Source organism: Lacerta agilis, chromosome 15, assembly GCF_009819535.1.
Source record: "Lacerta agilis isolate rLacAgi1 chromosome 15, rLacAgi1.pri, whole genome shotgun sequence".
NCBI lineage: Eukaryota > Metazoa > Chordata > Lepidosauria > Squamata > Lacertidae > Lacerta > Lacerta agilis.
Window position 1 is genome coordinate 29581165 of NC_046326.1, and position 27547 is coordinate 29608711.

General features: G+C 46.8%; 2 protein-coding genes across 4 annotated transcripts in view; both read left to right on the forward strand.

Moving 5' to 3' along the window:
- The first annotated feature begins 4278 nt into the window (after positions 1-4278).
- Positions 4279-18101, forward strand: TPST1 (tyrosylprotein sulfotransferase 1). Of its 3 annotated transcripts, XM_033172093.1 has the most exons (7): positions 4279-4447; positions 7991-8910; positions 13070-13268; positions 14550-14600; positions 14963-15026; positions 16077-16125; positions 17483-18101. In XM_033172093.1, exons 2-5 carry the CDS (start codon positions 8066-8068, stop codon positions 15005-15007), a joined length of 1140 nt encoding a protein of 379 aa, XP_033027984.1. In that variant the 5' UTR covers positions 4279-4447; positions 7991-8065; the 3' UTR covers positions 15008-15026; positions 16077-16125; positions 17483-18101. The 3 variants fall into 3 exon arrangements, with proteins under 3 accessions (XP_033027984.1, XP_033027987.1, XP_033027985.1); XM_033172094.1 differs by lacking the exon at positions 14963-15026 and having other exon boundaries at positions 4282-4447; XM_033172096.1 differs by lacking the exons at positions 14550-14600; positions 14963-15026 and having other exon boundaries at positions 4280-4447.
- A 3915-nt stretch (positions 18102-22016) lies between these two features.
- RABGEF1 (RAB guanine nucleotide exchange factor 1) overlaps positions 22017-27547 on the forward strand; it is a 42687-nt gene continuing 37156 nt past the window's right edge. Inside the window, exons 1-3 of the mRNA XM_033172570.1 lie at positions 22017-22128; positions 25851-26000; positions 26735-26915. Of these exons, the coding sequence (XP_033028461.1) occupies positions 26784-26915 (132 nt within the window). The 5' untranslated portion in view covers positions 22017-22128; positions 25851-26000; positions 26735-26783. The remainder of the gene's footprint in view (positions 22129-25850; positions 26001-26734; positions 26916-27547) is intronic.

The following is a 27547-nucleotide window of genomic DNA, read 5'->3' on the forward strand; positions in this document are numbered from 1 at the left end:
TTCAGCCAGTGGTGTTGGGCACTGTCAATGGAGCTGCTGGGATTAGAAGACCTTTCTGGTTTTCCTGCATGCTGAAGCAGAGATACCCCTTCTGGGTGTGTTCCAAACACACCATACTATTAAAATAAGAGTTGCAGTAGGGAGTTGTGTTTTAACCTTCTAATTATGGCATAGACTGTTCTATGAGCAGGTACGGTCTTTGATCCTCCTGACTCCGGCCTAGTGATGGAGTCACTCTCTCTAACTCAACCCCTCCCCAATCTGCACCATGGCGACAATAAAAACAGCCTATCCTACGGGGCTGTTGTAGGGATTGCTGAGAATCATGACTGTAGAGTTGCTAAACATGATTTCTAGTTTTCCATAGGTTGGAAACACTTTGGGGCAGAGACCCAGAGATACTTCAGAACAAAGCTTATATAGGCTAACACACAGCACACAGAGTGATCAAAACATTTAAACGTCCTTCTACATACATAAAGAAAGGTCATGGGATGTTAAATACGCACGGCTTCATAATGAGATCAACTTCCTTGGGGTGTTTCAAAACATGTGGTCTCAACTTGCAACTTATCAGGCAGTTGTCTAGACAACCAGACCTTCAGTGCAGGCTCTTGACGTTCCTTTCCTGTATCTGTCCCTGGAACTTCTCAAGGAGATGCGGATGCTAACGCACGACAGACATAGGAACACATCCTTCCAGTTGTGCCACTTTCAGGGTCAGATAGGAGAGATGGAATGCTATGTAGGAGGGAGGCATGAATCACAAAGTGGAGCCATGCAGAAATCATTCATGGATGCATTCTAGTCATAGGCTAAATGCAATTAATAGCAGAACATTTTTAAAATAAAAAAATTACACCCTGGGTCTCTTAATTCTTAAATCATTAGTGAGACCAAGGCTGCAGTTCTATATCTATTTACCTTGGCGTGAAGTTCACTGAATACAGCAAAGGCTTACCTCATTTAATCCTCACAACAAGCCTGTGACGTAGGTTAGGCTGAGATGTAGTGACTGGCTCAAGGTCACCCAGTGAGCTTCGTGGTTGAGTGGGGATTTGAACCTTGGTCTCCCAAGTCCTAGTTAGATTCAACCTTCTAAAGACTCTGCACAAATTTCTGAAATAGAGCTGTAGGCTTCCAAAGGGTCTGGAACTTCGTTCCCAGAGTAGATGTTAACAGGCCCCAGACATGCTCCCAAAAAATAAAAATAAATCCCCTGTCAAGAAATCAATTTGAACGAGGAGCATCAAAATTGGTGTTATATTTGAATAGGAAAAACACCTCACCTCACAAACTGCAGCCAGGAAACTCTCCACCTGCTACATTATTTCAGGTCATTCTGCTCTTGAAGATGCAAAATTAAATGTACACAAAAAACCTTACTAGGTATGTAGAATTATGAGGTTAATTTGGGATGACAGAGAATATTACATATATGCACAAATGCTTCATGTCCAAACTGAGAGCAATCCATTTCAACCTGTCTGCTCATTGATCCCCCCTTTAATCTTCCAAATCCAGGCAGTTCCATTTCTGCACTGTTGCTGATGCATGCCTTTTAACCCCCGTTCAAATACAGTATATAGATTTGGAGGCTAGAATTGCGTGAGCTGTCTCCAGGTACTGCTTGGCGTGTTTAACTTGCTTTTATTAGCAGACTCTCATCTCTCTGCTGTGACACGTCCCAGGTTCAGCTGTCAGCCAAGGTCTGATAGATCTAGCTGCACAGCTGAGTTCTCATAATGCACTGTACGTATTGTATGCATTTTATTAAACTTCCCTCCTGCCCAGCAAAAAAGCAGATATTTAGGAAGGTAGAGAGGTTGGGGGAAAGAGGGGAGACCTGCAGAGTTTTTAAATATGAGAACAGTGCCAAACATGCATGGTATGGAGAAAGTGGACAGAGTAGTTTTTCCTCTGCTGTAATACCAGGACTCGGGGGGGGGGGGGGAGGTCATCCAATGAAACAATGTTGGAAGATTCAGGAAAGACAAAAGGACTTCTTCACATGGTGCAATGGCTACTAGCTCTGATGGTTTTCTCTGCTTCCATGGTTGGAGGCAATGATACTTCTGAATGCCAGTTGCTGGAAATCATAAGCGAAGAGAGTGCTGTTGTGCTCTGGTCCTGCTTGCAGGCTTCCCAGAAGAGACATCTGAGTGGCCACACTGGGCTGGATGGGTCATTGGCCTGATTCAGCCGGGCTCTTCTTAAGTTCTCATCCCAGCGCTGAGCATATTTTGTACAAAAGAGCCTTTCAGGCTAATGACCCATCTAGTTCAGTATCCTGTTCTCACAGTGTTGAACCAGAAGCCATAATGGGAAGCCCACAAGCAGGGCCTGAGTGCACCAGCACTTTCTCTGCTTGTGATTCCCAGCAACTGGTACTGAGGTACAGTATCTGGACTCTAGTCTGCACAATCCTGAATTCTGGATTGATTTAGAATGACTGCAAGCCCCACAGCCAGCAGAAAGTATTCTGGACATGGGTAGAAGCATCCTGTGGCTGCCAGCAGGTTTTGGGAACCAAATAACCTGTTGATGATTAACATGGAAACTTTGGACTCACATGCATAATCCGAACCAGTGACTTGAGAGTTTTGATTGTATAAAGTGTTTTTTCCTTCCTCCTAGAGGTGACTTAAAATTAGTAAGGGCGTCACCCTATTTCATCTCCCCCAAGTGGTTCTGGTGGGTTCAAGTGGATTGAGTGGTGCCAAATAATCTCTCGGTTTGCCCTGAACTCTTTGGAATATGTGGTTTTTATTTCTAAGAAATGTCATCATTCTCAAAGATAAATAAATGAATACACAAACAATGATCCAAAGCAGTAACAAAAGTCACTATAAAAACAACACCACCACCCACCTCTCAATCAGATTAAAATCTCTATCATAAAAGACCAACAACCAAAAAGATAAAACATGTTGAGCCATAAAAGGAAGGCTGTGATTCTAAGTATGCTTATGTGGCTGTCCATAAGAACATAAGATGAGCCTGCTGGATCAGGCCAATGGCCCACCTAGTCCAGCATCCTGTTCTCAGAGTGACCAACCAGATGCCGAAACAGGAAACTCAAGCAGGGCCTGGCCACAAAAGTAGCTCTCCCCTCCTTTGGTTTCCAGCAATTGCTGCCTACCTAAGTTAAATATGCTTATCAAAGAAACGCCAGAAATTACAAAAGAGGGGTAAATGTAAAAACCTGCAGGCATAACTTCAAAAACAGACTTACTGGACTCTCTTTTTAAAAGAAACTGAACGCTGTGAACCCTGGTGTTCAAAGCAGGTTGCAGGGATGACGTCTGGTCTGTCTAAGATGTCTCCTCCAGATGTGCCATGGATTAATAATTGTGATGCCTCCTCCCCTTCTTTACACTTTGCTCTGGCTTCTGGTTAGGTCTCCTTGGCCCTCTGGGGTCATTTGTTCCAGTCTATGAGAAGAGTCTGGCTGCTGGATCAGGCCCATCTAGTCCAGCACCCTGTTCTCACAGTGGCCAACCAGATGGCTGTGTGGGGAAACCCAAAAGCAGGACCTGAGCACAAGAGCATGCTCCTTTGCTTTGCATTCCTGCAACTGGTGTTCAGAAGCATTGCTGCCTCCAGCGTGGAGACAGAGGGCATAGCCAGCACAGCTAGTAGCCACTGATAGCCATATCAACCGTGGATTTGTCTAAGGCTCTTTCTAAGCCCTCCAGGCTGATGACCATCACTGCCTTCTGTGGCTGAGAGTTCCATAGTTCAACTACCGGTATGAGCTGCCTGAAGAAGTATTTTCTTTTATCTGTTCTGAATCTCCGAACAATCAGCTTCATGGGGTGTCCACAAATTCTCGTGCAATGAGAAAGGAAGAAAAACCTTTTCTCTACCCACTCTTTCTGTGCCAAGCATCATTTTATAAACTTCTATCATGCCACATCTTACTTGTCTTTTCTCTAAAAGAAAAACCCCCCAAAGCTTTCCTCATTGAGGAATCGCTCCATTCCGTTTTAATTCTGCAAGGCTTATTCATGCCTTATCCACCTTCCACGTTGTAGGGAACAGTAGCAGTACTCAATGCAGCTATTATTAGGGTTACGATGCCCATATTTCACGTTAGGCCAGACCCCCCTCCTCCCATCCATCCAGCTGCGCTTCTTCTCCCCCCCCCGCCGGCAGCTGTGCGCTCTGATCCAGCTGCCTGTACAGATGACCCACGTGGGTGGTGATGGGGGAAGCCCAGGCTGGAACGAATCGGGGAGGAGGAGCCAGAGGAAGCCCCGCCCTCCTGCCCATCACCCCCTCGCGCCACCAATGGGGCGCGGCGACACATCGGCCAATCCTGGGAGGGCTTGTGATTTCCATGGCAGCGCCGCAGCGGACAGAGCGGACTAGGAGCCTGACGAAGCTTGGAGGCGCAGCGGGAACGGCAGGGACAGGATGGGGTCCGTGAGGAGACCCCCGGCAGGTAAAGTGGGAGCCCCCACCCCTTGCATCGAAGCGGCTTTCCTGTGTTGTGCATGCAGCTGATCCCTGAACTCCCGGGGTCGGGCAACCAGGAGCTCGGGTCCCATTTAACCGAGCGCAGAGCCGAGAAGACAACATCCTCCCTGCCTGCGTGGGTGCTGGCTTGATGCTTCTTAGTATTTCTTTCTCGTGCTTTCTATAAACTCTGCGTTGTTGCTTTTTCAAGAAAGGGGAGAGCGTCTCTGAGCATGCACAGATTCCCCAACAAAGGGTGCCTCCCACGTGCTCAGAGGTGCTTTGCCCTTACACTGATTATTTCCCCCTTTTTGTTGAAATAGAAAGTTTCTGACCGCGCACAGAATTCCCCCACCTGCTTTATTTTAATCTGCTTTTACGCACAAGACTGAAGCAGCGTGTGTGTCGGAACTGTACTCTGCATGTGCTCGGAGGCATTCTTAAAAATGCTCTTTTAAAGATACCAACCTCCTGAGAGGAGCAGCCGACCAGCGTTGCCACAGAGGATTTTGAATGACTCAGTTGCCAGCTAAATAATTCATATTTGTGTTTCATTAATTGAGCAGAAAGTTTGTTAAGCCAGAAAAACCAGATATTTGTGTGTCTTGGATCTTGTGGATGGTTTCTATTAGAGGTGTTTGGTTAAGATATAGATAGAAAGCTTTTCTGGTCATGTACAACAACTCCATACTCTGTGTTTTTTTTAAAACTGAGATGGTGGCCTGTACATGCTCAGAGAAACTCTGTTCTTTGCTGTACTGTATTTTTAATCTGCTTTCTGTTGCAAATGGTGTTTTATACCTGCTCAGATATACTGTGTCTTTACATTGATTGTAAATTGATTCTGACATATATGGGGATCTCTGAGCAGGGCATTTTAAATTTTAAAAGATTGAGAAGGGGCCTCTGAACATGGTTAGAGTGCCCCTTTGAAGAGAATCCTAACACAGCTTTCAGGAGATCTTATCCACTTACCTGCAAGCGGGCATCTGTCCCAAATAATCTCTCTTACTATGCCTCATAGCACCCTGCAGCAGGTGGGTTGCATAAAAGATTAAGAGTCTGTAGACACAAATTTAAATGTCACAGGAGATGAGCCAGCTAATTTCCTGTCCAAGCTCGCCCCAGGTGAGCTGTTCAGTCAGTCTGCAGCAGCCCACCCAAATTGGATCATCCCAAAAGAGTTCAGTTCATTTACCCTTTATTCGTTTCACAAGAGTTCCTGTTGCAAATCAATTTAGTTCCCCCCATCATCTCGAGTTAGTCATCTACGGTTAATTTATTTCCCAAAGTTAATATCCTGCCCGTGAACCCAGATCACCTCCCAATTCAATTTCCTCTGGGTTCGTTACCCACCCAGAAACACTTGAGGTATTTAGGGGGTGGGTGGGGGAGAAATGTGCAGTGGATTTCTTGCTAGAAACACTCCAATGTCCCTTGAATATGTGAGTCTAGGACAAATTCATGGCTATTGTGTGCCTTCACGGTCAGAGGCAGGAACACTTCTGAATACCAGTTGCTGGAAACCGCAGGAGGGGAGAGGGCTCTGGTGCTCAAATCCTGCTTGCAGGTTTCCCACAGGCATCAAGTTGGCTACTGTGAGACAGGATGCTGACTAGATGGACCATTGACCTGATCCAGCAGGCTTCTCTCGTGTTTCCTTTCTTCCCACCAGTCCTCTTTGCTGCTGGATCCAAACTATATCTAGTCCTCCTTCACATCTCCCACTGTGATCCACCAGATGGTTTGGGGAGGCCTACAAAGTGGGGTGTGAATGGAACAGCTCTTGCCTCTAATTCCCCCATAGTAACAGCATTCAGAGGTAGACTGCCTCTGAATGTGGAGCTTGCTTTCCTGTCGTAGCTGCTGATAGCCTTTTCTGTCTCCATATGCTGATGCAGGTCCCCTTTTATAAGTCTTTGCAGCCACAAACAATAGCGGCTTGCTTCAAATAAAAATATGGTTTTTCCATAAATGGACGCTGTGCATTATTCCACACATAGTATCCTAGAATTGTCGAGTTGGAAAGGGTCATCTGGTCCAACCCCCCGCAATGCAGGAATTGCAGGTAGAGAATCAATGACAGATAACCATCCAACCTCTGCTTAAAAACCTCCCGTGACAGAGAGTCTGCTTCCTTCAGAGGTAGTCCTCTAGGGATATTCGATCCTCTCTGATGAATTTCTTTGAGCTGTGTTTAGCTAATGGAGCCTCCATGTGCAGAGATGGTGTACCTCTGTATACAGTGCACTTGGGGACAAAGAGACACCCGCCTTGCCACCGCTGGGAGCAACATGTTGACGGGCCTTTGGCCTCACCCAGCAAAAGCAGCTGTCAAAGCAAGATGAAATGAATTTGTCCAAATAGTCAGAATAATGAAACCTCAGCTGTTGGAGGCATCCGTCCCTCGAGGGACGGCTTGGCGGTGCTTTTGGCTGCTTCTCCTTCTTAGGCGGGCAGGTCCAAACCTGTGTTTCCCTCTCCACCTGCTGCTGTTGTGGAAATGAGTCAGTTCAGCACCAGACATCTGCTGGAGCAAGCTGGGGGTAGGGACAGGTGAGGGGGTGGAAGAGGCATAAAGTGAGGGGCTTCATCAGGTGTGGAAGAAGGGTAAAGAGGGGGAGGTGGGGATGACGAAGAGCAGAGCAAGTGGGTGGGTGGGGGGCAGACCCTAATACATATATTATATGGGAACAGGGACTTAAAACAGCATCTGGGCACCCTGCAATGGGCTGCGCTGGTGATGGCAGCCCTTCATCTTAATTCCCTAGAGGCATCTGTACATATAAATGAACACCTTGAAATCTTAGGCTAATTTGTCTCATGGGCCCATGGCCCCAAGATGTTGAAGTGCCTAGGAGCACCCTTGTTCCAGTGTTAGAAACTCAGATCAATAATCTAATTGCCAAATGGCACCTTAAACCTTGGTTACAGTTGCCACAACAGAACGTCTAGGTGCCATTTTTCTCTCCATTGATCTTTGTTGTTCATTTCATTTCAAAGCAATTTACAACACATTAAAGCAGTGTAGAATAAAACAAATTCAAGCTTCACAGAAAGTATTTCAGATCTTTATCTAAGTGACATTTTGCTTTCCCCAGTCTCCAGCCGGGCATCCAGAGATCTCCCATGTGGTCACAATTGGACCCGTGCCAGACGCAAAATGTGCCTTGTTAATTTCGAACACTGCCTTGCTCCTGGGTGGGGCAGACGGTACCGTAACCTGGGTGCGGCTCTTTCTGAGAACTGTGTCATTTTGACCATGAGAAGAGGCTGCTAGATCACAGGCCAGTGGCCCATCTAGTTCAGCATCCTGTTCTCACAGTGGCCAACCAGATGCCCTTAATGGGAAACCCGCAAGTGAGACCCGAGCACAAGAACGCTGGCACGGATAAGTCTTATTGCCCCTGACCACGGAGGCAGAACACAGCCTTTGATAGTCCTCCATGAATGTGTGTCATTATGGGCTGGAGGAGGTTGTATGTAAATTGTCCTGACCGCAATTTCTTCTTTTCGCTTTCGGATCCAGCTTCTTCATGGTCTGAATCATTTACGTGGCACAGGTGATCTGCTTCAGTCGCGTGAGGTACCATTCTGCGGGAAGATGGTTGGCAAACTCAAGCAGAACCTGCTGCTGGCGTGCCTGGTGGTAAGCTCAGTGACGGTCTTCTACCTGGGCCAGCACGCCATGGAGTGCCACCACCAGATGGAGGAACGCAGGCAGATAGTCCGTCCGGAGCCAGTCAGGGCCACTTCGAGAGCTGGTTCGGGTTCGCCAGAGAACGCCACCCTGGCCTACCACAAAGACATGCCCTTGATCTTCATTGGAGGGGTCCCTCGGAGTGGCACCACATTGATGCGGGCGATGCTGGACGCTCACCCGGACATCCGCTGCGGGGAAGAGACGCGGGTGATCCCTCGGATCCTGGCTGTCAAGCAGATGTGGGCTCGGTCGAGCAAGGAGAAGATCCGGCTCGATGAGGCTGGCGTCACGGACGAGGTCTTGGATTCGGCTATGCGGGCATTCTTGCTGGAGATCATTGTGAAGCATGGGGAGCCAGCCCCGTACCTGTGCAATAAGGACCCCTTTGCCCTCAAGTCCCTGGCGTACCTTGCCCGGATCTTCCCCAACGCCAAGTTTGTCTTGATGGTGAGGGACGGCCGGGCCTCCGTCCACTCCATGATCTCCAGGAAGGTCACCATCGCTGGCTTTGACCTCAGCAGCTACAGGGACTGCTTGACCAAGTGGAATCGCGCCATAGAGACCATGTATAACCAGTGCTTGGAGGCTGGCTTGGACCGTTGCATGATGGTCCATTACGAGCAGCTTGTCTTGCACCCCGAGAGGTGGCTACAAACGCTCCTCAAGTTCCTCCGCATCCCGTGGGACCCTGCCGTTTTGCACCACGAAGAAATGATTGGGAAAGCCGGGGGCGTCTCCCTCTCAAAGTGAGTCGGTTCCTCCCTGGGGTGGGGGATCCCTTGAGGGTTTTCCGGAAAATCTTTGTAGGGAGAAAATTATCTTAAGGTGGGGTAGGGGACCTTTTTGAGCCACTTTTTCTTGGAGGGAATCTTCTGTGGGCCAAATAGGGGTGACAAAAGATTCACATCTGGCGACCAATGCTGGTTTCAGATAGTACATGGGTAGATGAGTATAAAAAGCTCAGGGCACAAATATTCATGGCCCTCTAGCAGCTATGGTGGCTCACTTACCAGAAGTAATGTGTTTAGCATTAACTCTGGAAGTGTATAGTTTGGTCAGAATTGAGTACAGCGGTACCTTGGGCTACATACGCTTCAGGTTACATACTCAGAAATAACACTTCAGGTTAAGAACTTGGCTTCAGGATAAGAACAGAAATTGTGCCCTGGTGGCGCAGTGGGAGGTCCCATTAGCAGGGGTGGAGCGAGGGGGCGTAGGGGGTGGTACGCCCCGGGTACCACCCGGGGGGGTGACACTCGGAGCTGGGCTCTACCCCCGCGATCGGCGCCTCCGAAGCCGGCGCGCGTACGGCACGGCAACTTTTAACGCTGCAGTGCGCGGACAGCAGCACAGCGTCTGTGCTGCTGTTCGCGTGCTGCAGCCTTAAAACTTGCCGTGCCACCGCACGGTCAGAAGGGGTTCCGGCCGTTCGCGCCCACCATCTTGGGTGGACTGCGCATGTCCAGGCAGCAAAGCAGCTCCCTACGCCTCTGCCATTAGCTAAAGTGGTGCTTCAGGTTAAGAACAGTTTCAGGTTAAGAACGGACCTCCGGAACGAATTAAGTATGTAACCAGAGTTACCACTGTATGCATTTTTAGAGTTCTTCAAAAACACGCATAGTTCGTGCCTGTCTGACCATCCACTGTATTGTGTGTATCGTAGCTATAAAGTTAGCACACCGGGGTGTGTTGTTATTGCTAACACTCCTGAAATACTTGAAACCCTACCCAGACTATGAATCCCACCAAGCTAGTTCTAGCACAGATGCATCCATTTCCCTTGTAAGCCCCTATTAAACTAAACTCTTTCCTAGCACTAACGGAACATAAGATGTGTTGAGACTACACTCCTTTTGCACAACACCTAGTGCATGTGCTCCATTCACACAGCCCTAAAATCTGCCCCTGCTGGGGAGAGTTTTGAGGGCCAGAGAGTGTAGCTTGGGGGCGGGGGGCGCATTCAGCTATGGGGCCTGAACTTACCCACCCCGCTGCAGCAGATAGTTTGGTTTTAATATTAGCATTTTAATTATGCTTACCTTTAGTAAGTAAGTATTCCATTTTATGTCCTGTATAAATCTCCACCCCCGCCCTGCTTTACCTCGGTCATATTTGATTAGGAAAAAGAAACTTAAAATGTGGTTTCCGTAGTTGTCTGAAAGGGCAGGGGAAAGACTTTTGAGATTGGCTTGACTGAAAGGCTTTTTTGAGGTTGGTTCTGGCGTTGATCACAAATGCCCATGCTCGGTGTATGCTCAGAGGCACCCTGAACCCTAATGCTTTTCACATGTGTGCCTGGCTGAGTTAATGATATTATACATGGTTCTGAGTGGTGGGCACTGGGGTTCTAGTAAAGGCTGAAGGAGGTCCCGCAGGCTGGAAATCTGCCCTCCCCTGATGATTGTGATTGGCACTCTCGAGGCACACCCCCTAGCAGTGAGGACTTCCAGGCCACGTTTTGGAACTTCTTTTGGCTTGGGATGCTTCACCACGAAGCCGTCTTTGATACTGTCTCTGGTGCAGCCCTTGTAGGCTGCTAAATCCTGCCTTTGAAGAGGTGGAAGGGTTCTCTCTTTGTAGGGTTCCAGCCAGTTTTGGAACCAGGCATGGACACCACAGATAGCTCAGTGGCACAGCATCTCCTTGGCATGTGGACCGGGCATTCTCATTCTCCTGCCCTGCCACCTGCGTGTGATAAAAATAGATCTCTTTGGGTGCCTCTCATCTTAGCTGGGGACTGGGAGGAAAATGCCATTTGAGGAACTTCTCTTGATCAGCCTTGCAGAGACGCAGGTCTCAGTCAAGTGGCTTGCGGTGGTACATAAAAGCAGTTTCCATGGGTTAATCAAGCTCATTAAGACAGTTTGCAAAATATATGTGGTAGAAGAACAGGGTAGAATTAAAAGAGGGGGAAGGGAGCCCAGTTCAATCCTCCTCCTCTCTCTCTAATGATTCCATCCATCTCCCATTACGAAACAATATTTACTTTGAGCTCAGTGGCCTTTGCTGGCGTGTTCCAGCCTGAGCTGTTTTCTGGCCTCTGGATAACCAGGCCTTCTTGCATTTGTCGCTCTGGGCGACTCCGCGGCCCTCTAGCAATTTCCGGGCGTGTTTTTCCTATCTCCCACGAGCTTGCTTCGAAAGCTGGCGCAAGGGCGTCCAGAAGGAGGCTTTTCTCAGGGAAGGGGTTGGCACCAGTGCGGATCAGCACGGGACTCTCTGTGGCTTGGGGGCATCGCCAGCGTGGCTGCTGGCAGGCAGTCTTGCCATAGCAAAGTGCTGAAAAGTTCTGGCATTTGCCCTCTCCTTGATGGAAAACATCTGTGTCTGCAGCAGCCTCTAAAAGGGGGGAGGGAGGTGTCAGTTTCCCTGGAGAGGATCTGGGCCAAGTTTCCTTCTTTTCATTACTGTAAGCAAAACCCACAAATCTGCAAGAAGGAATGTGCAGTGTGTGTGTGTGTGTGTGTGTGTGTGTGTGTGTGTGTGTCTTCACTGGCTTATCTTCTCTTAGGATGTGTTGATGGGGGGGTGTGGTGTCTGGATTTCAGTCTGTTCACTTATAAGAAGAACTCTTGCTTCCCACATCAGACTGACCAGGAAACCCACTGGCCAGAGTCACCCCCTGCTCTCACTCATTCTAGGACGGAGATGGAGAGAGACTCTGCTCCCAGTCCTCCTTTTTGAGTTTTGCATTTGTTCCTCCACCCCTGGGCTGCAGTAAAAGTGTAGCACCATATTGACAATCCATTAAGGGAGCTCTGTAGAGCATCAAAAGGCCTGGGATTCTATTTTAATCTGCTGTGAAATCCAAGGATTGGCAGTTCAGGGCAGAGTTTCTGTCTGGAGCAGTGCTTTACCTTGGCAGATGCAAGTTCCCAAAGCTGGCGTTGGCTGGGTAGTGAGAGACAGAGAGAAGGGCCGTAGCCCAGTGGTTTCTCCAGGCAGGGCTGGGAGAGAACCCTGTCTTAAACCCTGGAGAACCATGCTGCCAGTCAGTGTAGACACAACTGAGCTAGATGGGTCCAATTGTCTGGCTACCCGGTATAAGGCAGTTTCCTATGTTGGGGAAGGAAGGCAACTCCAGCCACCACCCCCAATTGTCCTCCTAGCTGTGGTCTCCCTCTTTGCTGGGCTTATCTCTGGCCTCTTGAGTCACCCATAGAAGAAATGGTAATGCGTGAGCCTTTCCCTGCCCTGGGAAAGTGTGTGTGGTTTAAACTAATTCATGGAGGAAAAAGCTATGATAAGTGGCTGCTAGCCATGATGTCTATGCTCTGCCTTCACAGTCAGACGCTTCTAAATATCAGCTGCTGGAAACTGCAGGAGGAGAAAGGGCTCTTGTGCTCAGGTCATGCTTGTGGGTTTCCCTTTGAGGCACCTGGTTGGCCACTGTGAGAACAGGGTGTGGATCAGATGGGCCTGATCCAGCAGGCTCTTATGCACCTTTTGGAAAGTTTCCAAGCCACTATATTCTCTAGAATATACAGAGCAAATCTCTGGGCTCTAGGTGGCTGTAGTTTGTTTTTTGGTAGCTGTCTTGATGTATTCCCCCCCCCCCCCAAGCAGGCTTCTCTTAAGTGTGCAAATAAAATCCAGTGTTTTGATCAGTACCTGGAAATACATTTATGTATTGCATGTATATCCCACCTTTTCTTCCAAGGAGCACAGGGTGGTGTACAGGTGTTCTCCCTCTCATTTAACCCTCACAACACCCCTGTGAGGTAGGTTAAGCTGAGAGGCAGTGAGTGGCCCAAGGTCACCCAGCTGAGCATCATGGCCAAATTTGGGGGGTGGGGTTGAACCCTGGTCTCCTGGGTCCTAGTGCAACACACTAACCACAGCACCATACTGGCTTTAAATGCGGTCATTTAAATAAATAAATAAATAAAATCCTTTCTTTTGCAGAGTTGAAAGATCTACCGACCAAGTAATCAAGCCAGTGAATGTGGAAGCTTTGTCAAAATGGGTGGGGAAAATCCCCGACGACGTCCTTCACGACATGCCTGTGATCGCCCCGATGCTGGCGAAACTTGGCTATGACCCCTACGCCAACCCCCCTAACTATGGGAAGCCGGATCAGAAAGTTTTGGAAAACACTAGAAGGGTAACAGACAAGGCTTATTGTTACTACAGTATTGTTGTTTACCTAGAATGATACACTGCACTGTTGGCAAAATGGAAGCATTTGCCCCAAGGAGCATACAGTTAGCATCAGGGTGGATTTGATTTAAATCAAACTGATTTAAATCACAATTTAAATCACAATTTAAATCACTAGTCAGTAAGGCTCAGGGCCGATTTAAATTTTAAAAATCGGATTTTTAAAATTTAATTCGGATTTTTTTTATTTAAATCGGATTTTTTTTTATTTAAATCGGCCCTGAGCCTTACTGACTAGTGATTTAAATCAGTTTGATTTAAATCAAATCCACCCTGGTTAGCATTTGACGTATCTTCATGGTCTTCTACACTCTCCCCCCCCCCTCAAAAAAAGAGAAAGCGCTTGTGTCAAATTTTTATGGTCTTTTCTTTAAATTTATTAAAGCTTTTCAAGTTTCACGTGGCTTTAAACAGGCTTATTCTTTCTGTTTCTGGATTTTTTTTTTTTAGCTTGATGCTTTGTTCCGCTGCTGATATTTGTTATCTGAGTTGAGCATCTTTGTAATAGTTTTTGTTCCTTTGTTAAGTTGCCACATTCATCCTGTCTGAAAGGTACCTGAGAGAAACACATACCGTATATACCCGAATATAAGCCGACCCGAATATAAGCCGAGGCACCTAATTTTCCCACAAAAACCTGGGAAAGCTTATTGACTCGAGTATAAGCCGGTTCATCTTTGCCGCTGTGGAGGAGGAGGAGGAACGAGCAGCCCGAAAGCAGCCCTTTGGGCTGCTCCTTCCTCTTCCTCCTTTGCCAAGTTTGCATTTATGCAAGCAGTTCAGGAATGGAACAAGCTGCCTGGGCAGAGTAAAGAACCACTGTTCTTGTATGCTTCTTAAGGAATGGTTGACTGGGGAGAGCGGGTGGCGGCACGAGCGGAGAGAAAGGGCTTCTTTCTCGCCGCCCCCACCGCCCGCCTCACTCAAGTATAAGCCGAGGGCAGCTTTTTCAGCACAAAAAATGTGCTGAAAAACTAGGCTTATACTCAAGTATATACAGTATATTATTTCATTTCCCAAGGAGCTTACGCCAGCCTCCAATTTAGCTCCATAAAAACCAGTAAAGTCAATATGGTGAGAAGTAGTGACTAGGCCAAGGTCACTCTGAACTCCACGGCTTGTGTGGGGCTATGAAACTGCATCTAACCATGTCACTGCACCTGCTCTTAATTAAATCAAAACTTGTGTTTCAAACGATTTATAAGTGTGCTTGTTTTCTTTGAAGGTCTACAAAGGAGAATTTCAGCTTCCCGACTTTCTCAAAGGAGTGCCACAGGTAAGGTGCCTTGGAAGCATTCGTCCTCCCTGTTGCGCCATAGATATATTTGGCCCTGTCCATCAACTCGTTTGGAGGACCTTTCTGCACCTTAATTGAGTTTGAGCTAATGGAGAATTTAAAAAGACATGACACATGAAGGGGGGAAAGCAACAGGAGGGCAGAGGAAAAAGCAAGCTCGGGTACAAATTCCTTTAAAGGTTTGCAGTTCAGATTACCAACCTGCCTTTGGAAATATAACACACAATAATATTCTCCTGTGAAATGAACTCCTTTTTTTTTTTTAAACCACTTGGTCAAACTCAAGGCGAGAGCTTTCGTTCCATCCTAAGTGAGCCCATGGCCCTTTCTTCTCATTGCAGCTGCGGAAGACAGTAGAAAGGAAGCCCCAGGCCGAGATAAAATGATTGAGGAGCTGATGTGAAAGTATAGTAGTGTGTGGCGTCTGTCTTGTGTTTCCCCAAACACGGACCCCCGCCCCCCCCCCCATTTTTGGCTGCAGGCACTGGAATTCCTCACACCCTGCTCCTTTCATTCATGTGCATGTATGTGTGTGTGTGTGTCTGTATTTCACCTGCTCGGTGCACACAGGGAGGTAGTTCCTTTGCTCTCTCCTGTCCTCTCTGGGCCTCCCTGCCTTGGCTGGCTGTTTCTAACCTGAAGCTGTAGAGGATCTGCCCGTTTGGCTTCATATGCTGCCTTGTCTCTGCTCCGCTCCAAACTTTGTGTACTCATCTCCCTCATAAAATAACGTGTTGCAGAAGCTGTGTATATTTCATTAGAATTGGCATCTAGGTAAAGTCTCTCTGTCTCTTTCTCTCTCTCTCTTTTTAGTTCACCTGTCCCCCTGTATTCTCACTCAACGAATCCTGTCTCTTAAGGAGCCAAAAATAATGATTATTAATGGCAGCCTTTGGAAAATGGGGGCACTCCAGATGTTGTTGTTGGACTACAACTCCCATCAGCCCCCAGACAAGCACTGTGGCAAAACAGTATGCTGGTCTAGACAGAACTGGCAGAGCCCTTTGTATGCTCTTATTAACAGACCTTTTTGGTTCCAGTCTGCTTTTAAGTAAGATGGTTCATAAGGAGGCTCTCGCACTGATTGTTCCCCGGCACCTGCTCTAGACTGTCTCTGCAGTGGGATGTTCCATTTAGTCACCTCAACCCCAAACCACCAATAGACCACTTCCCCCTTTCCCCTCCTCATTTCCATGAATTTCTATTGCCCTGTTATTTACATTGCTGGCCATCACTAAACTTTGTGGCAGCAAGTTTCATAAACTCATTCTGTGTGAAAAGCATAATTGAATTGTTACCAGTCAGTTTTATGGGGTGACACCCCCCTCACTGGTATTTGTTTTTTGCCTTTTCCTGTTTACTAACAAACATAATTGATTTTAATGGACTGCTGGTATTTACTTGTGAAATTAATGTCCTTTCCATCTCTCTCTCTCTCCCTCTTTCTCTCTCTAGGCTGATGTGCTGAAATAGAAGTCCTGGCGGAGTTAATTGTGCTTAATTGGTAATAAAAGGCAACATCCTTTCTTTCACCCTCTGTTTCTTAACACACAGTATATCAGTATATGGCTGGGGTGGGGAGAGGTTTATTTCTGCCTTCTGCTTTGAGCCCACCCTCATTGGGCTGTGTTCTCTACAAGCCCCCTTGAGATGAGCATGGTAATAAGTGTAAACGTTTGGTGCGTTGTCTCCAGCGAGGGTGAAAACCTTGCAAGTTGTGGTTGAATGTGATAGGCCCCTCTTGGGAGGAAAGCCGCCTGCTGATCACCATACTCTGAGTAGACCCATTGAAACCCATGACAGTGCAATTAAAGCACTATCATGCCACTTTAAACTCATGGCTTTCCACAAAGTATCCTGGGATCCACCATACCCAGAGTTCCCTTGGAAGAGGAATTGATTGTTAAAGCACTCTAGAAACTATATGTGGCATTTAGCATTAGCTGGAAAAGGTGACTCATAGATTATGTGATGCCAAAGGCTCGGAGGACCTTGAAAAATTCTGTGCTGCTTAATGGGATTTTAACAAATACAGACACTCTGGACTCCCTCTCCACAGCACAACTTAAATTTAGGCTTTCCTAACAGTCTTAAGTACTCTGCCAACCCAATATTAAGACTTTTATGGATATACTGTGCTGCTTTTGTGTATTTTTAGTATATTGATTTTAATTTTAAAGGTAAAGGGACCCCTGACCATTAGGTCCAGTCGCGAATGACTCTAGGGTTGTGGTGCTCATCTCGCTTTATTGGCCGAGGGAGCCGGCGTACAGCTTCCGGGTCATGTGGCCAGCATGACTAAACCGCTTCTGGCGAACCAGAGCACCGCACAGAAACGCCATTCACCTTCCCGCTGGAGCGGTACCTGTTTATCTACTTGCACTTTGACGTGCTTTCGAACTGCTAGGTTGGCAGGAGCAGGGACTGAGCAATATATATACAAAAAGAATTAATAGGTTCTGGCTATCATTGGCTCTGGCGCCACCTACTGTTCGGATCCCTGCCTTCCGCCCTACCAGCCACAGTAGGCAGCTGCATCAGTCACTGAGCAAAGGTGCTTGTTCCATGTGTTTGCATGTTGAGCTCCAGTCAATAGCCCAGAGTTGTGTTAACATATGGAGCTGCCATACACTGAGTCAGGCCATTGGACAATCTAGCCTTGGTATTATCTACAAGGACTGGCAGAGTTTCACCAGGGTTTCTGGCAGCAGTCCTTCTCCCTGCCCTACTTGGAGATACCAAGGGTTGGAACCTGGGACCTTCGGCATGCAAAAAGGAATGAGTCACTGCCCCAAAGCTGCTGCTGGTTGCCCACCCTTGAGTAGCACTTGCTGAAATCTTTTTTTCTCTCTTTTGACCAGGAACGTCAGCTGCCTTTTTGAGGAAAGCATTGGGGTGGAATCGTCAAGAACCTGCTGAGCTGTTCTGTTTGTTCAGATTTTTTTATTTCATCCTGTGGTTTTTGTTTTGCTTTTTAAAAAGGGGGTATATTTGTGGGAGGGGAAGGGGGTTGTGCACACATGTTAACCCTCTGTGTCTTAGTCCTCGTGCCATTGACTCCAGAGTGGCCCCTCTGCAATGCTGGAGCTATTTTGAGTGAGTGATTCCAGGATCACTGCACCAAAGAGGGTACACTGCAGCTGGAGATCTCTTCTGTGCAAACCTCTTCAGAACGAGTGGACAGCGAGCAAAAGTGCTTAGCTGTGCACACACGCCATTTGGTATCCACAGTGCTTGTGCAGGAGACGTTCTCCGTGAATTCATCCCATGACCAAATTCTTAAGACTCGTTGCTGGAAATCCAGGACTGTCTTTCTCCATTTACACAGCTCCTCTGAAAGCCATAGGAGCAGAGATTGTTTGGACTGAGCTTGGAGATGCCTAGGCTGCCTGTCTTTTCTCTCTTGTTCTTGCACCTTAGTTTTTACCAGAGCGGGTTTTTGTAAAAAAACAAAACAAAACACAGATTTGGAATGTCAAATATGTGATTTTTTTTTGGGGGGGGGAAGGTGTTTCTCTGCTGGTTTGAAGATATTTACCTGTGGCCTGCAAGTGTGTGAGCAGCGGGCTGTGACCACACTGGTGAATGTTGGTTTATCTGCATGCCTATCCACTGAGCTGGCAGTAGGTGGTCGTTGCTTGATAGGGGTGGAGGAAGGGAGACTTGGACTGCATCCCCCTTGCCCCATCATCCCAAACAGGAGATGGACAATGTCAAGGTCAATTGTACAGAGTATCTGTGAGGCAATTATTCCCATGAGTGTCATTAGGGGCAAAGATCATTCCACACCAGGAGTGCCACCACTAAGAATGCCCTGCTGTGGCTGCCACCTGCCTCATGTCTAAATACATTGGCATTCGGAGCAGGGCTTCCTGTCACAGATCCTAAAGAAAAGGTATGTTAAGATCATAAGAAGAGCCTGCTGGATCAGGCCAATGGCCCATCTAGTCCAACATCCTGGCCAACCAGATGCCCCAATTGGAAACCCACAAGCAGGACTCGAACACAAGCCTGTGGCTTCCAGCAACTGGGATTCAGAAGAACCACTGCCTTTGACTATGGAGGCAGAGCATAGCCATTGATCACCCTCTCCCCCATGAATTTGCCCAGTCCTCTTTTAAAACCATCGAGGTGGGTGGCCACCACTGCCTCCTTTGTGATGGAGTTCAGTTTGTGCTGCATGAGTCAGTGCTTTTTTTGATCTGTCCATAAATTTGCAAGGGAGCAGATGGTCCTTTGGATAACAAGTGTGGCTTGGCATGCCAGATCAAAACTTTAAAATGTTTTCTTTACCTTCAACTCTCAGGGACTGGTGTAGAGTGGACCAAGACTCAGTGGTGGCTGAGCATGAGGGATTGGGAATGGCAGCAAATATGGTCTCACTGCTGAAAGCTGCCCATGCCAAATTCCCCCTCTGCCTCCCATGTTTACATTGCATAATTGCTGATCCCTTGGGCCTCAGTGGTACAGCATCTGCTTTGCATGCAGGAGGTCCCAGGTTCAGTCCCCAATGGCAGCACAGAATCATAGAATCCTACTCCAGGTAGGATTTGGAATGTCCTGAAAGCCCAGGGGAGCCACTGCCAGTCAGTGTGGATAATGGTTGGACTCTGCTTGGTAGAAGGTCAGATTTCAGTCAGGGTGCAAAGCCCTGCTCACCTCTATAAGCAAAGTAGCCATTTCCCAGCTCAGCCCAAGCTCATCATTCGGGATTCTTATGAATATGGAATAAGGGTAACCCCACATTCACCACCTCTCAGATGCTATAAAAATAAATAAAAGTACCTCTTTTCCTGTTTTCCAACATTGACATACTAGTAGAAGCCTTAAGGCCAAGTCTGTAAAGGATGTCAAAACCCATAACTATTGGAAGACCAAAAAATTATATAATGCACTGCAGTTCAGCAATAGACAAGCTGAGGGTAACCTCTGCTGGAGGAAGGAGAAAAAGCTGCTTTGGAAATCCTGAGTTGTAGCAACATCCAACATAACAGAAAACTGGCCAATATTTTCTTAACATTTAAAGGCTTATAGCTGGTAGAGAAGCTTTTGCCAACCTGGTGCCCTCCAGCTATTTTGGACTACAATTCTTATCAGCCTCAGTTGTAGTCCAGAACATGTGGAGGACATGAAGCTGGTGGCGGCTGTGCTAATCTATTTGTCAAAATACAACTTTTGGGCAATTCCTATTTAAATTTTCAAAACCAGTTTCATTGAGGTATCGACAGACACTTAAGATTAGGAAAGTGTCCACACAGGTTACACTTGTTCCTTATTCAGCTGTGAATTAAAAAGCCAGGAGAAGAAGACTCTTCTCCCCAAATGCACAGAGTTTACAATTCGACTGATCAAAACATCTTTTCATCTTCTGGTCACCCTTCAGATCAAACAAGAGACTGGACAGGGCAATATAAAACAGAGGTGCAATGCAAGACTCTTCCTCAGACACTGCAGCAACAACCCTGCCATGCCCCCTTCTGTTTTACAGTTCCACAGCTTGAGCTGTAGACTACTCAACTCCCTCCTGGAATAAGGAGAACTATAATTTTACCTTGCAGTGGGTGTTAGGCCTATAAAAAAGCTGGCAACCTTGTCCCTGCCCTTTTCACCCTCCAATAATATTTAATGTACAGCTGGACATTGTTTTAACATTGGTGGAGAACCTGTTTCAGCCAAAGATTTGCATTCTTCATGTTCGGCACATTGAGAGCAAAATCAAGCAGAGTAATGCATGCAATTCTTACCTTTCCTTAGTAGTCAAAAAAAAAAAAAAATGCGTCCAGTAGCACCTTAGAGACCAACTAAGTTTGTTCTTGGTATGAGCTTTTGTGTGCATGCACACTTCTTCAGATAAACTGACCAACACGGCTACCTACCTGTAACTTTCCTTATTAGGTTATTTTCCAGCTAGATAAAGAGTTTTTTTTTCCTACAGCCACACCTCTTCAGCACAAACAAGAGGCATCATTGCAGTGCAAGAAAACATTCCACCTAGGCAAAAACACCCAAAGGGTGCACAGCAGGGCTGGCAAGGGTGTGTGGCTTGATTAGGCAAAACTCATTCTGGGGGAAACTGCTGAAACAAAAAGGCAGAGGATCTCTCACCCCATGTTTACACAACAATGAAGGGGCCAGTAACCTACTCATCTGCTGCACCTTTTAATGTCAGATAGGGAGACGGATCCTTCAAGAGCCATAAAATATGCTTCTCCTAAATAAGACTTTCATTGTTGGCAAAGCTGTCAGTCTTATACTAGGTTTTTCTGAATGTGTTGTGTGGTTATAAACCACAGCAGGGGAGGGTGCTCTTGTGGTTGAATCCTGTTTTCAGGTTTCCCATTGAGGCACCTGGTTGGCCACAGCAAGAAAAGGATACTGGACTAGATTGACAGCTGGCCTAATTCAGGAGGCTGTTATGTTCTTAAATTCTTAACTGGCATATGTCTTGGTAATGCTGCTGCCATAAATAAAAGTTTTTTAAAAAAAGCATTGTTTTACTACCCCACCCCAACGCCAATAATCATTATCTCTTTATCCAGGGAATGTGAATGAAACAAACCAGATTAATTTTGTGTGTGTGTGCTTAATTCTAGTTTTCTTTCATATGTTGTTTTTCTTTCATTTTTTTCGTTCTTCTGTGTTTTTGAAGTGTATGTTCTTGTTTAAATAAGTAAAAAATGTTTTTTTTTTTTTTTAAAAATACTGCGGCTGTTACCAGTATTTCAGGAGCGCTGTATGTATTGTTTTTGTGCTATTGCAAAACTGACAAAGTTTCAGGAAGCATATGTAATTCTAGTCATGTGTATTTTAAAAAAAAGTTTTGCTGATTTATTCGAGAGTCATTGGTAATTCTATTAAGTACAATGCTTATGGAATTTTCTGATTGTGGCCTATAATTTGTTTTCAGAATAAAAAACTGGTTTGTGTGGACTGTGCCAATAAATGTGTCCTATAAATGAATATAATTCAGCAGGAAGATTTTGCCCAACTCCATGCTATAGGAAGTTTGTGCTGCAGAATTTCTGTCTATCAGGACATTTGCTGTGGGGAAGAGAATGGAGATTTGGTCGCTTCTCCATCATTATGGAAGGCTGAAGACAAAAGAGGTCTGCATCCCGTTGCTATGGAGACGGGATGAGTAAAGATGGTACCCGCTCAGACAGTAGGCTACCCTCTGTCTCTATGGCAGCAAGAAAGCTGCAGGCTCACCGGTTCTCGTCGCTATGGGAGACAGAGAGCTTTCCCTCTCCCCGCCTATTTTTTGACTGAACCAATAGGATGTGGGGGTGCCTCCTCTCCTCCTAGGTCCCGTTAGCTCGGGAGGTACCCGGATGGAGTGGCACGCATGCGCACAAGCTGACAGGCGCGAAGCTGACAGGCACTGAGGAGGTGCTGGTGGGCCTCGCGTGAGGGGGTCGAGGTGGGAAATAAATATATATACTTAAGGTGGGACGCTCTGAGGAGGAGTGAAGCGCCGTCATTTCCCCACGGAGGGAAAACCAGACAGGTGAGGGCGAAGGCGGGGCTGGAGGGAGGTTGCTGTGGCAACATGGCCCCTCCCCTTCTTCGAAGAGGGCGGGGACAGGGCGAGGTGTGATGGCCATGCCCCCTTCTCTTTAAATGAGTCCATCTGGAGGTACATACTACCGGTAGTAGATCGCCCCTTTTGCGGGTGGGGCCTTGTTGCCTGTTATTAAGTGGGGGAGACCCTGCTGGTGGCTCCCCTTTTTGGCGCCCAACCCAGAAAGGAAGCCCATTAATTATGGGTGGGTGGAGAGAGGGCAGAATAAAGGAGGGTGAAACGTTTGCCACCCCACCTCCTGGGCACCACTGGCTCAAACTTGGGTCCACAGATGTAACTGGTCTCCAGCTCCCATTAGCCCCAGCCACTAAGGCTGGTGGTTAGTGGTCTATTCAAATTGTAGTTAAGCAAATAATCAGCCAGGGTGCTATAGTGATACTGTGTGGGCTATTGGTGTAGTGGTTAGAGTGTTGGAGCAGGACCTGGGAGGCCAGGATTCAAACCCCCTCTGCTTGGACATGGTGCTCCGCTGGGTGACCTTACGCGTCACTGCCTCTCAGCCTAGCCTGCCTCACAGGGTTGCTGTGGGGATTAAATGATGGAGAGAACCACATACACTGCTTTGAGCTCATCGGAGAAAAAAGGGGGAAATAAATTTCTTTCAAACCCCTTTTCGAAACAAAACAAAAGTATTTAAAAACTACTTAACCACAATAAAGAAATACACACATTAAAACCAGCATAAAAACAATGCAGAGAAAAATCTCCTGGATCCAGATTTGGGAAAGGGTGGGTCCATTTTGTGGCCCTTCCCTTTTCTTTGTGTGGGGTCTCTCTGCCCTTTATGATCATTCTAAGGCAAGAGAAATGGAGGCTATACATAATTTGATCTTTTAGATCTGTGAGTGTGGGTTGAGTGTGGCATGTTTCTCTGGGCAGAGTTTTTTTTTTCTTTTAAATTTTATTTATTGCATTTATAGCCCACCTTTCCTTCAAGGAGCTCAAGGTGGCAAAGCGTGCTGCCCCCATTTTATTTGTGCAGTGGGCCCAGTGAGGTACAGTAGGCTGAAAGAGTGGTTGGCCAATGTTGCCCAGTAGAGCATTATGTCTGTATGGGAATTTGAACTCCAGTTGCCGTGATCCGACTTCAACCAAGTTGGCAGTTTTCAATTTGTCTGTTGGGTGGGGGAGAGAATAAGTTTGGGAACCACTGGCTTATATGCATGCAGTTTTGCGGGGCGTATACAGGGACTATTCTGCCAGCACAGGCTGTGTGGCTTAATCACAACTTTAGTGGCTCTGATACACAACAGGTCTGTCTAGCACAGTGGCACACCACACCTGTTGCGATACCCAGCTGAAAAACAGCCTGGAGCCTCCTTGCCTCTCATCATCCATATAATTGGTGCACCTGCGTCCAGGACCCTGTGGGCAAGACTGGTGTTGTGATCTGCACTCTGCTCCCCCTGGACAGCAGAGGAGGGAGAAAAGTCGCTCCTTTGGTCCCTTATGGCTGAAGCAAAAAAGAGCCATAAACCAAACCAGCTCTGCTTCACTTTTGTTGAGCCTCCTGAGCAGCCCTTTCTGCTAATCCACTCACATGGAATAACTGTGGATTCCCTTTGTGACAACTTTACTAACAGTGACAGGTGGTGCCCACTGGGGCTGATGGGGCAGAAGGCAGGGAGCCTAATAGTAGGTGCAGCCAGAACCAATAACAGGAAGGGCCAACTCATCCTATTTTTGTCCCCATTCTCTTCCTCCCTGCTGAGTTCAAAAAGGGCAACACAGATTAAGGAAGAAGAGGAGGCTGCCAGCTAGGCCACCTCCTGGGCTGGTTGTAAGGAAGAAGACAGGCAGATCAGGGCTGGATGAGGACAGACAGAGAATGGTGAGGTGCTGCCCCATTTGCCCTAATGGACCAGCCTCCACTGTCTTTATGTAAGAACTTTAGACTGATCTATAGGTGGTGGGCAAGAGCAGAGCAGAAGACTTTAAAGACCACTGTGTAAGTAAGTTACACACTGAAAGTTGTTGAGCTTTCTTAGGAGGCCACCAATCTAAGGTCCAGAACAAAGTGCCACTTTTGTAATGTCAGGGAAAGTGAAGATGTGTGGCAGCCCTAAGTATGGTGTAGTGGTTAGAGTGCTGGATTACGATCAGGGATACTAGGCTTCTAATCACAACTATGCCATGAAGTTTACTGGGTGACCCTTGAAATAGTCACTACCGGTATATCTCAGTCTAACCTACCTCACAGGGTTGTTGTGAAGATACAATGGAGAGGTGGAAAAAGTGTGTGGGCCAACCTTTATATTGATTCTAGCTTAGTGCTGGCAGTTTCGATTTTCAGCCCTTCTTGGAGATTCCAGAAATTGAAACTGGGATCTTTCGCAAGCTGGTGTTCTATCACTGAGCTACAATCCTTCCTCTTTGAAATTTGCTGTATTTCTGTGCTGTTGAGAGGAACCTACCTATTCCCCTGGCCATTCAGTGTGATCCTTTATTTAGTATGTTTTACAGATATTCCTTTTGCCTACTCAGAGGCTAATGATCCAAGGGCACAGCTTCTTATATGCCAGAATGAGAGCTGAAGAAATATTTCAAATTCCTAAGGGTCAGCATTGCAGTTTCAAAGCAGTGCCAGACATCTGGGATGTCTTGAAGGTTGGTTCGAATATTTCCCCCCTCCTTACAAAGAGAATGGAATCAGTGGTAGCTGGGAGATTTGTGTCTGGTGGTCCATTGCATCATTAAAAAAATGAAGGGATAAGGTCTTTCTAAATCAAGTAAGAACAATTTTATTGCTAAGTTCTTCTGTCTGAAAGTTGACATTTGAAATATTATTTCAACCAGGCAGCAATTTTCACAGCAACAAGGAAATCTTGCAGGTAGCAGAAAACAACAATGACTTCTGTGCCATTTTGGAGACTTTTAAATTTATTATATGACAAACTCTTGTGGGAAGCTCTTACCATTTAAAAATGTGTTAGCTTTTAAGGTGCCACAAGATTTGTTATCATTGCAACAGGCTAACTCTAACTACCCAACATCAGTTGTAGGAAATGATTTATCCAGCTATGTGGAGAGGACAAAATTGCTTGTTGAGGCATTATGAGGAAGTAATCTAATGGTAAGCGATTTGTAAATTGGAAGAACATCTTCCTACGTAATAGAATCAATTAGATGAGACTGTCTTTCAAGCTCAATTTAGAACGGTAGTTTCAATGAAGCTGTACACCAGACTTTTGCAGCTTACCAGTTTGGGGCTCTGAAACAGATGAAATGAGAGGAAATTGCTGTAATAATAATAATAATAATAATAATAATAATAATAATAATAATAATGCACAGAGAAGTTTATTCTGATTGGCCTTTTGGGGTGGAGTGTGAACGATATCAATAGATTTCATTACGATGAAATCAGATGAGTTTATTTGGGACATTGCTGGCCCAAAATTGTGCTGGTTTGAGCTCAAAGTCCTGCGACATACTGACTCCTTCAGAGCTGCTGTTTTGATTGCCTTTTTGTGCCCATGTGTTAACTTTGCCTGATTCCCTCGTGTAGCTTCATGCCTCCTTGCCATCTAGAAAGAAAAATAGCCAGTTTGTGTCTCCTCCAGCCAGAGGTGCAGGGGTTGGAAATTAATTCTGTAGTACAAACAGATCCCCTTGCAATCAGTCCAGCTGACTTACTTTCATTTCAGACGTTCAGGCAAACCTCCTTATTCCAGCGCCAGTTGCTTGCAGTGCTGATGTTCTGCTCCGTTACATGTCAGGATTTGTCTGGATGACCGAGAAATGAAATGGTTATAAGAAGCAATTTCAGCGATCTCTGCATGCACGTCAGAACCCAGGTTAAACTACCGTAACTTAAAATTGAATCCCCATCCCTTTTCTGATTGACCATTAGTATTGTGTGAATTGGATGCCTGAATCTGCCTAACTTGATTCTGAATGTCTATGCTGCTGCCAAAACCTCCCCCCCCCCCAGTTTCCCCACTATTAATAATGTTGGTGGAACTCTGTGGATTGGGCAAGGAATGCTTCTTTCCTTTGTCCATTTCAAAAGGGGCTTGGAGGGGCAGTGTGGCATTGGGGAACCACAGGCTAGTGGGGTGTGGCCAAGTGCATGCTGAACCAGTCAGACAGCGCCTTCGGTTGACAGCTGTGTGGATTGCCAAATGGCTGCTTAGCAGCAGGTGTCCCCAGCAGCTAATCAGATTTGAGCAAGTAAAATGACAGCCTGGGCAGCTGAGAGCAGGTTGAGCTGGTTAGGCGGCCAATAAGAGCGGCTGCCTCCTCCAGTGAGGGACTCTCTGGCTGCGAAAGCTGACAGGGAGGTTTCTTGGCGCTGCTGTGCAAATTGGATCCCCTCCCAGCGTGCGCGTGTGCTCCTGACTGGCAGCAGATAGAAGAGTCCTGAGTGTTGTGACTCACTCCTGAGAATAGCAATGACACTCGAAAAGGGTTGGTGTGGAGCATCTCTGGGTGCCTGCTGCCCCTCAGTGGCTTTTCTTTATTAAGGAAACCCCCCCTCCCCTGCTGTGGTCTCCCATCCCAATGAACATGGCCCTTGTCTCCCTGCCAGCTTTGCCACGGCTGCCCGCCCAGCAGACCTGGTTACAAGAGCCGGAGGGATGGTGGTAGTCACGGGGCAGACCAAAGTGAGCGATGCCATGTCGAGTTCGGATGCGGAGGATGACTCTCAAGAGCCTGCCACGCCGACAGCCACCCAGGCGGAGCACACCCTGTCCCTCCTGCCTCAGCAGGTGAGTGAGCTGATGCCTCTTGCACCCTGGTTGCTTCAGTTTTCAGGGGCTGCCGCTGGAATGGTCCTCTCCCTGGAGGCTTCCCCAGAGCAACACTGAGGAACAGCTTCTTTACTCTGCTTTCAGCCTGGCTTGTAGCAGTGGGGGCAGGGTCAAGCCCCAGAATCACTGTTTCCCAAAGTGGGTGGCACCACCCCCTGGGCAGAGTTACCTAGGGAAGCACTAAGAGGCAAGGGGGTGGCAGGGGGATGCTGGAGGTGTAAATGACCATTCAAGTTCAGCAGTTTGGTTGATTGGATTAAGCTCAATAGTATTAATTGGATTTTGAATAAATGTGCAATTGTTACTGTTTTTAATTTTATTCTGTTTTTATCTTACGGAGTGGGTTGTGTAAACCACTATTCTGAATAATGTTTTTAATAGGGTACGGTATGGTTAAGTGTATGAAACCAAGGTGGGGGTGGCCCAAAAAAGTTTGGGAACCTCTGCCCTAAATAGACTTACTTTTTTAATGTATATTACTGATTTCTTGTTTTTGTAGCCCACCCTGAGCTTGAAGGGTGGGGTGAACTAGAAGCTGTCCACAAATCATGACTTTTAAAACAACTTTGATTTTAAAAAGTGTTTATACC

Bases quoted from the DNA above. Each gene is read 5' to 3' on its own strand.
- TPST1 (XM_033172093.1), top strand. From the start codon at position 8,066: ATGGTTGGCAAACTCAAGCAGAACCTGCTGCTGGCGTGCCTGGTGGTA. The intron at 13,269-14,549 runs GTAACAGACAAG...TTTTCTTTGAAG, and splicing joins TTTTGGAAAACACTAGAAGG to GTCTACAAAGGAGAATTTCA. The intron at 14,601-14,962 runs GTAAGGTGCCTT...TTCTCATTGCAG, and splicing joins TTCTCAAAGGAGTGCCACAG to CTGCGGAAGACAGTAGAAAG.